This window comes from Rana temporaria, chromosome 5, assembly GCF_905171775.1.
Source record: "Rana temporaria chromosome 5, aRanTem1.1, whole genome shotgun sequence".
In the NCBI taxonomy this organism is placed as follows: domain Eukaryota; kingdom Metazoa; phylum Chordata; class Amphibia; order Anura; family Ranidae; genus Rana; species Rana temporaria.
The window spans coordinates 251,908,067-251,917,918 of record NC_053493.1 but is presented as its reverse complement, the minus strand read 5'-3'; the positions used below and the strand labels follow the sequence as shown (position 1 = coordinate 251,917,918).

The 9,852-nt window shown below is 41.2% G+C and overlaps 1 protein-coding gene across 1 annotated transcript in view; it reads left to right on the top strand.

Annotated features, from left to right (window-relative positions):
* The first annotated feature begins 329 nt into the window (after positions 1 to 329).
* Positions 330 to 9,852, top strand: part of NEDD9 (neural precursor cell expressed, developmentally down-regulated 9) — a 137,579-nt gene continuing 128,056 nt past the window's right edge. Inside the window, exon 1 of the mRNA XM_040353725.1 lies at positions 330 to 386. Within this exon, the coding sequence (XP_040209659.1) occupies positions 384 to 386 (3 nt within the window). The 5' untranslated portion in view covers positions 330 to 383. The remainder of the gene's footprint in view (positions 387 to 9,852) is intronic.

Below are 9,852 nucleotides of genomic sequence, written 5' to 3'. Positions count from 1 at the left end.
GGCGTAAATCAGTAAGATCCGACGGTGTAATACAATTACGCCTGTCAGATCTTTGCTGCAAACCGGCTTATCTTGTTTTCTGCATACAGAAAAATAGATAAGCCGGCTCAAAGTGTGAGTTATGCCGGCGTATCACTGATACGCCGGCATAACTCTTTCTGAATCTGGCCCACTGTGTTTCTGAGAGTGTTCTTATTTTTCTTTTTTTTTTTACAAAATTTGATGTCATTGTATTTTTTTTATTTTTATTACAGAGCACGTAAACTGCATGGAACAAAAAGGCCCATGAAATACACCCAGCTAATGCCAAAGGGGATTTCCTATGGAGATTACCACTGCATCAAAATATTACATAGCTTGATTCAAGGAGGAAGATCTGAACAATGGTAAGAGGAAAATGACTGTGTGTATGTTGACAGTTAATACTTTTTAGTTTTTTTTTTTTTCAATTTGATTGTTATCAGTTGTACAAAAGGGATTTGATTATTTAAAAAATGACATGGATTATTCTTCAGTTTAAAACTCACAAACAGGCATAAGTCCTTGATAAATTCATTATACATTAACATTGTACACCTCTAGGCATTGTAACCTATAAAAGGGTAGGTAGTGTTATGACTAGGCTATGTGTATGACAATAAAACAAGTCCATAAGAAGAGAACAAGCTAGCATCATTTACGGAAAAGATTAATATAAGGCATTTGTTGTACACTCAGCTATTACAGCATTCACACAAAGAGAATTTTGACAGGTTGTGAAGAGATTGCAGCCACCCTACAAGAGTAGCCTATGAGTTATAAATGGTATAGGGGCAAGGTCTGCTACATTGAACCAGTTGCCTCAAAATTTCTGGACAAGTCCTCTGTTGATAGACTAATTTTTCTTGAACCAAAATATCTTCAACTATGGTAACCCATGTTTTGTCATCTGGTGGTAAAGGAACAATCAGCCACTGTGCTATGAACTTGCAGACCAGGAACAGTAGTATGTGCATGGGTATTCTATACACTGGGTGAAACCTCTTTGCCATCTAATTATCCATGTAAAAACAATTTAGGGGAGAAGGTAAAGGTAGCATAAAAAAACACTATTCACTGTGGTTAACATATCTGTCTAATGCCTCGTACACACGATCGGAATTTCCAATGGAAAAAGTCAGACGGACTTATTCCATTGGAAATTCCTACCACGTGTATGCCTATTGGAGTTTTTCAATCGGAAATTCCGAGGAATTCCGTCAGAGTTTACATAGAGAACATGTTCTCTTTTACTCTGATAGAATTCCGTCGGAATTCCGATGTGAGTTTGGCCGGGTAAAAGCCTGATTGTGTGTACGGGGCATAACAAGGAAAAAGCTTTGGCCACCTCTATATCATGTGTATGATATCCCCTGGGGACTGTCCACATCTTCAACAACCCAGGAGAGGCCTACCACTGTACCGATGGAGCCTTGTGAGTGAGTGAGTGAGTGAGTGAGTGAGTGAGAAACTTGTAAAGCGCAACACATGCAAACTGAATCTCCTCTGGGCGCTGTATCCATTTCATGGGTAAGCAACCCCTTGACCTCAGAAGAGATGGGTTTTAATCCTTCTCCTGAAGGCCAAGTGGTCCGACTCCAGTCGGATGGTGGTTGGTAGTGCATTCCACAGGCGAGGTCCCTGGACTGCAAATCTTCGATCTCCTTTGGACTTGTATCTGGCTTTGGGTATCTGGAGTAGGTTTTGATTGGTGGATCGCAGAATGCGATTGGGGTTATGGGCTTTTATTTTTTCACATAGATATTGGGGGGCGCTGCCTTGAATACACTTATGTATTAGGCAGAGTGCCTGTGTGGTGGGGTGCGATTCTGTGTAGTATATAACAAGTGGAGTTTTTGAGATGGTGGCAAGGACAGCACGAGAAGGACCTCTAGAATAGTTTATCCATCCACCAGCCTACTCAAATCCATCCTCTATTTCAATTTCCTCTGTAATTTTTTTTCTGTGTTAAAAGCTGACGTGAGAATAAGATATATAGTGAAAATATGACCTTTTGTCATGGAGCTCTGAGTCACCAAGCCAAACAAGGGGACGTGCATTCATTTTAAACACAAAGACATACAAGTACTGTTGGTGTTCATAGTTTGTGGTTTAGGTAAGGGCTTAAAAGGGATTTAGGAGAAGTAAACGGTAAACGGTAAGATCCTTAGAATGTACAAAAAGGTAGATTTCATATGTGATAGAAATCTAGTAATACTCTTGAATGAATCATTTATAAGACACATCTTGAGTACGCTGGTGTAGTTTTGGGCATCTACTTCTGCGAGATCATGAAGAAAACAAAGAGGTTTGATAGCCAAGCAAATACTGTACATTAATGAAAGGAATGAATAGACCTACTGTACCTATAATTAATGGTAAACAAAAAATAGGCTAATTTACTGTAGGAGAAAGGTGGAATAAAGGTGACATACTGGTATTCTTTGCAAGTAATGGTATATATAGCCATGGTCAGAGAACTTTAGTACTGTATTTGATACTTTTTTTTTTAGCAACATTGCCACCTAATTTTTCAAGACATGTTTTCAAATGATCCACTCTCTTTATTATTACTGCTTTGAGTTGATGAATAGAACCAATTTTTTGAAAGCTGTTAGAGCCCTTTCACACTGAGGCACCTATCAAGTACTGTGGCGCTAAAAAAAGCACCTGAAAAGCTCACGAAAACCTATTTCCATTTAAATCAATGAATGCTTTCACACTGGGGTGGTGCGCTTTCGGGGCGGTGGAAAAACTCTTGCTAGCAGCATCATTGGAGCATGTTTGGCCCACTAAAAAAAGCACATTGATCAGGCTGCATTGATGAGATGGGCTGCAGATGGGCATTGACCAGGCTGCATTGATGAGATGGGCTGCAGATGGGCATTGATCATGTTGCATTGATGAGATGGGCATTAATCAGGCTGCATTAATGAGGTGGGCTGTAGGTGGGCATTGATCATGCTGCATTAATGAGATGGTCTGCAGATGGGCATTGATCATGCTGCATTGATGAGATGGGCTGAAGATGGGCATTGATCATGCTGCATTGATGAGATGGGCATTGATCAGGCTGCATTAATGAGGTGGGCTGCAGATGGGCATTGATCATGCTGCATTGATAGATGTGCTGCAGATGGTCATTGATCAGGCTGCATTGATAGATGTGCTGCAGATGGTCATTGATCAGGCTACATTGAGGCTGCAGAAGGGCATTGTTCAGGCTACATTGATGGAAGATGAGGAGGCTGCAGATAGACACAAAACAGGCTGCATTGGTGAGGTGGGCTGCAGATGGGCATTGATTATGCTGCATTGATAAGATGTGCTGCAGATGGGCATTGATCAGGCTGCATTGATGAGATGGGCTACAGATGGGCATTGATCATGCTTCATTGATGAGATGGGCTGCAGATGGGCATTGATCAGGCTGCATTGATGAGATGTGCTGCAGATGGGCATTGATCAGGCTGCATTGATGAGATGGGCTACAGATGGGCATTGATCAGGCTGCATTGATGAGATGTGCTGCAGATGGGCATTGATCAGGCTGCATTGATGAGATGGGCTGCAGAAGGGCATTGATCAGGCTGCGTTGATGAGATGTGCTGCAGATGGGCATTGATCAGGCTGCATTGATGAGATGTGCTGCAGATGGGTATTGATCAGGCTGCATTGATGAGATGTGTTGCAGATGGGCATTGATCAGGCTGCATTGAGGCTGCAGATGGGCATTGTTCAGGATACATTGATGGGAGATGAGGAGGCTGCAGATAGGCACTAAACAGGCTGAATTGATGAGGTGGGCTGCAGATAGGCACTAAACAGGCTGCATTGATGAGGTGGGCTGCAGATAAGCACTAAACAGGCTGCATTGATGAGGTGGACTGCAGATAGGCAATAAACAGGCTGCATTGATGAGGTGGGCTGCAGATAGGCACTAAACAGGCTGCATTGATGAGGTGGGCTGCAGATGGGCATTGATCATGCTGCATTGATGAGATGGGCTGCAGATGGGCATTGATCAGGCTGCATTGATGAGGTTGGCTGTAGATGGGCATTGAACATGCTGCATTAATGAGATGTGCTGCAGATGGGCATTGATCAGGCTGCATTGAGGCAGCAGATGAGCATTGTTCAGGCTGCATTGATGGGAGATGAGGAAGCTGCAGATAGGAACTAAACAGGTTGCATGGATGGGCACTGACCCTTATTTTAATTCAAAGTTGTTTATTTAAAAAATATGTTTTGTTCCTGAAACTTCCCTCTTAAAATGTGCGTGTGCGTGTTTTACGCCTGTGTGTGTTATACGCCGATAAATACGGTAATTAAAAATCACAGTGGTTATTTAATACCACCAAAAGAAAGCTCTATCTCTAAATAATTCTATAAAATCAATTTGGATACAGTGTTCCAAAACAGAAAAATTGGCAGTCAAGCTATCAGAGCAATGGAAACTGAAAACTGGCCCAGTAAGGAAGGGCTATTACAGGCTGGTACTGAAATGGTTAAGCCTTGTAGGAATTCTTTAAAGGATAGTAAGATAAAAGTAGTAAGATTTCTGTGTTAACAGATTGGAGGCTCATAATGATGAGATATCTGTGCTTTGTCAGATTGGAACATCACTTCCAATACACTGCTGCAGACCACATAATGAACATTTGGAAGCAATAAACATGGGTGGTACATAAACACTGATCCCTTGAAAACTAGCATTTGGGAGGAGGCTTATTAAAACCAGCAATGGAATTTGTTAAGCTGAACTGGAAAACCCTCAGCTTGGTTGCTTAGTTTCATTATCATTAAGGCTTTATTAAATAAAAAATCAAACATGTGTATTGTTGCAGCTTTTTTTTAAGTACAAGCTCTCCAGCAGAATGTATCCATTTACATGGATGAGACAAACCACTTAACACTAGCATGGGTGATTCAAATGATCAGTTTTTATTTATTCACGCAAAACCTTTATCCCAAAAAAATTTAAAATTATTACCTATGAAAAAATGGCTGATTATTTGTTATTTTCATTGAAAAAGAGGAAGGAAGTACTTAAAGAGGAAATGCAGTCTGCTCATATAATTTGTAATAAAAAAATCTTTGCCATTCTGAAGCTTCCCTCCAACCACTTTGCATATCATTTTATATATACTGTGATTCTCCACTTGCCAAATATGCTGCAGAAATCTCCCTCCGCTGAGTCTGTCTGCATCCATTTTAACTGTGGGCACCTGAAGCTGCTGCCTGTTTACTTCCTGGATTTACACAAACACACAGAGGCACACCTCCAGCACTGCAACTCTCATTGGCCCGCTTATGACTCATCCTCCCTCCCTTCCTGGCAAACTCTCACCAGAGTGAGGCTGGGTTCACACTACGATTTTCCCGTCCGTCAGCCGCATACGATTTCAGTATTGAAAACGTACGGGCCCGTACGGGAAAACGCATACATAGACAATGCATTGCAAATCGTATGCACTCAGATGCATCCGGGTGCGTACGATTTGCTGGCAAAAACGTTTTTTAACAGTACGCAAAACCGTGTTCAACCACGGTTTTGCGGCCGTTTTTGAAACCGTATGGCAAACGCATACGTTTTTTTTTAACATTAAAGTCAATGGAAAACGCACATATGTGCGGTTCCATACGTTTACGTCCGTTTCAGCCGCATACGTTTTTTCATATAAATCGTATGCGGCTGACGGACGGGAAAATCGTAGTGTGAACCCAGCCTGAGAGAGAGAGAGCTGTGCATGATGTCATAAGCCTAGGCTTTTTACCAAACATGAAACAGGAAGTGGGCTGTATAAGGTACCGTATTTATCGGCGTATAACACGCATAGGCGTATAACACACACCCTAACTTTAAGAGGAAAGTTTCAGGAAATAAACTATCCACAGCCCCCTGTGTATAACACGCAGGCACAGTTTACCCTCTATTTTCAGGGTAAAAAAGTGAGTGTTATACGCCAATAAATACAGTATTTACTGGCAGCAAAAATTACTATCCAAAGTTAAAACAACAAGGGCAGGAGATTTAATAGATGGAAAGATGAAAAAATTACTGAAGTTCTGCTTCAATCCCCTATGTACAATGTCTTCTCTCAAAGACACATGTAAAGGGTCATGGAACTTTTGATGGTGAACACATTTTTTACTTCCCCTCATTCTCAGAGAGGCCTTTTCTAATCTAGTATTAGCACCTGCATATATATATATATTTAAAGTAGATAAAGATAATGCTTAAAGCGGAACTCCAGAAATGTAGTTACTTGCTAAAATGTGCCATATTTTTATGGCTTAAGTCCAACAAGGTGCAAGCAACCTCATGGACTTCTCTCTTTAATTTGCATTTTTACTGAGTGCTGGTAGCACAGTTATTGCTGTATTTTTGACGCTTCGACAGTGGACCTTCTGGTCTCCCCTGCTGCAGCTGAAAGTCATATGCAGCCACTCTACCCACCCCTCCCCTCCTCCTGGCCAAAAATAGAATGCGTTGCATTATGTTAACCCATTCACAAAATACAAAACAATCTGTGAATGGACAGCAGAGGGGAGCATCTCTCCTGTCAGAGCACCGGGACTATAGTGATAACTGTACTCCCAGTGCTCAGTAAAACTGCCAGTTGTAAATAGAATAGATAAGTCCATGAGGTGGCATGCACCCATATTAAGATAGCACATTTTAGAAAGAGTCAGAATGCATATCAACCCTTTAGGCTTTAAACATTAAATAAGAAACCAACATGTAAAGTGCAAATCATAAATAACCATTCTTTATTCTTATAGCTCAAAGCTATGACCAAATCATTGTAGTTGAACTTTGTGCATCTTCACCTCTCAGGATACTGCTGAATTCAATAAACCTTCATGTGTCGTAGCTGCAAGTTTTGCTTACTGGTTAAGAAACAGAAAGCAGCACAGCTGTAACCTTTGGGGTTAACCACACGAGCCGTAATTAACATGTCACCCTATGATACAGCTTCAGGGTCAGTAAAGTGCTATTTTAGCTTCTCGAGTATTTGTATTTTATTAAAAATTTAGTACATTTTATAAATGTAATTTGCTTAAATAAAACAAGGTCATTTTGTTCCAAATCTATATATACACTTTACTATGAAAGCATAGTAAAAAAAATGTAATATATAAAAGTTCTCTATATGTAACATAGTTTTAGTTGATAGAAAAAGCATTGGTTACATTTCTTTTAAATCATGTAACATAAAATATTTTATTATAAATGAAAAATAACTTTAGCCAATGCCTTTAAGCTACGACTCATCAGCTACAAGAAGCTACATCTTTTCAGACAAGGTTTCAGTCAGACAAAGCCAGCCTCAAGGCAGGCAGCTACTGCTGATCTGTAAAGCAACACCTGAACTCTAACAAAAACATAAGCAAAGGGCAAAGGAATTAGAAACAGTATTACCTGTGGGCTCCTGGAAGATGACCCTTTTCCCCATTATTGACTCTATTATTGACTTACCAATCTTCATTCCACAATGGGGGTTATTTACGAAAGGTAAATCCACTTTGCACTACAAGTGCAAACTACAAGTGCAAAGTGCACTTGAAATTGCACTGTAAGTGCACTTGGAAGTGCAGTCGCTGTAGATTTGAGGGGGACATGCAAGGAAAATAAAAAACAGCATTTTAGCTTGCAAATGATTGGATAATAAAATCAGCAGAGCTTCCCCTCATTTCAGATCTACCCCTCAGATTTACAGCGACTGCACTTCCAAGTGCACTTTTAGTGTAATTTCAAGAGCACTTTTAGTTTGCACTGCTAGTGGGAGAAGCCATAAATGGATTGAAATTCAACAAGTCCCTTTTGAAGTGGCATCATTTTGGTCCCTGTATGATCATAACTGGATTGCACAGATCATAGACACCAATTTCAAAGAAACCACCTGTTATAGGCAAAGACAACCCTGACTGTTCATAACATTTAGCAATCAGTCAATAAACAAAACTACATTTAGAACAATGAACAATTCATCAAGAACTCATACATTTGTCAGATAAGAAAAAAAACAACCTTCTTAAAGTGATACTAAAATCTTGTTTTATTTTTATTAAAAATATACTAACCCGCCCTGTGAAGTGGTTTTGCACAGAGCAGACCAGAGCCTCCTCTTCTCGGGTCCCTCTCCGGTGCTCCTGGCCCCTTCCTCCTGTTGAGTGCCCCCACAGCAAGCAGCTTGCTATGGGGGCACGCAAGCCGAGCTGTAACTCTGTGTCCATTCAGCCTGGACCCACCCCCTTTATCTCCTCATTGGCTGACTGACTTTGATTGACAGCAGCAGGAGCCAATGGCGCCACGCTGCTGTCTCAGCCAACGAGGAGGGGAGTCCAGGGCAGGTGAGTCTCTTGTGCAGGGCTCAAGTCCTGCGGGAACGCGTGGGAACGGAGATCCTGCACTTTTTTCACAGCAGGAACTCAGTTCCCTTTGCAGGACTAGAGCAGCCGAGAGCAGCCGAGCCAATCCTTCACTAAGCGGCGATGCCCAGCTCGAGTCACTGTCAGGGGCAGGCAAACCTTAGTAATCCTTTATGTTACTGGCCGCTTCCTGTATATGGATTCATCAGGTAGTGTGCGGGTATTCTGTCACTTCCTCGATGACGCAATGTCTCCTGGGAGCTTTTGTCATTGTTCCCAGGAGACATTAAGGTCTGCCGTGAGTTATCGCGAGATTTAAAAAAAACTTGCTTACAGTGGTACAGTGGATCGTATCATTTTTTTTTCTGGTGGGGGAGTGGATCTTGAGTGGGAGTTCCCACACTTTTTTCCCCAGGACTTGACTCCTGCTCTTGTGCAGGATAGAGATAGAGATGGACCTCAGGTAAGTATTAGGGGGGCTGAGTGGGGGCTGCTGCACACAGAAAGCTTTTTATCCTAATGCATAGAATGTATTAAGATAAATAAAACCTTCTGCCTTTACAACCACTTTGAAGTGGTTGTAAACCCTTTACAACCACTTTATGCTACAGGTAAGTCTATAATAAGGCTTACCTGTAGCTACCCCAGATATCTCCTAAACCTGCACAGTTTAGGAGATATCCCCGGTTCCCTGCATATGCCGATGTCATCGGCACATGCGCTCTAAAGCAAACTGAACCGATGGCACGTATGTGCCGTTGCTTCAGTCTGTGCGCCGTTACCGGCGGCTCCCGCGTACATGACTTCACCGCGGCTCCTGCCAATCACAGCGCCGGGGCCGCAATACCCGCAAGTAACCCCCGGGAGAGATGTCGCCAGCCAGAAGGGGGTCCGAGGACCGATACGGGGGCTTTGAGGTAAGTATTTCATAATGAACTAGTGTGCTATCCATACTAGCTCATTATGCCTTTGTCTTTTTGTTTTACAAGGATTTACAACCACTTTAATACATAATATACTTTTTGTCCAATGTATGCCCTTTTAATTTATTTAATATTATTTTTTTCTTTAGAAATTATAACCCATTTTTGTTTTAGCCATATGACCATAATTATAAAAGACTGTTATTACTATCTGGCACAGTAAGTTCATTTTCTGTAGTTTTTTTACATTGTTATAATTGTAGATCTGGATCTGATACAAAGCACATTTTATTTTATTTATTTAATAAAAGGCTTTCTCCAGTATCAGCTTACTTAGCCTAAAGCGGTATTAAACTCCAAACCAAAAATGTAATCTATTGCAGATTATCATTCCTTAGATTGGTGGTTGCATTAGTTTTCTTTATATATGTTTTTTTTGTTCATCTTCTTCTTCCAAACTTCCTGTATTAGAGTGTCCCCACTCAGGAAATTAGAAATTCAGACTAAGAAAAAAAAACATTTAGAAGGGAAATGG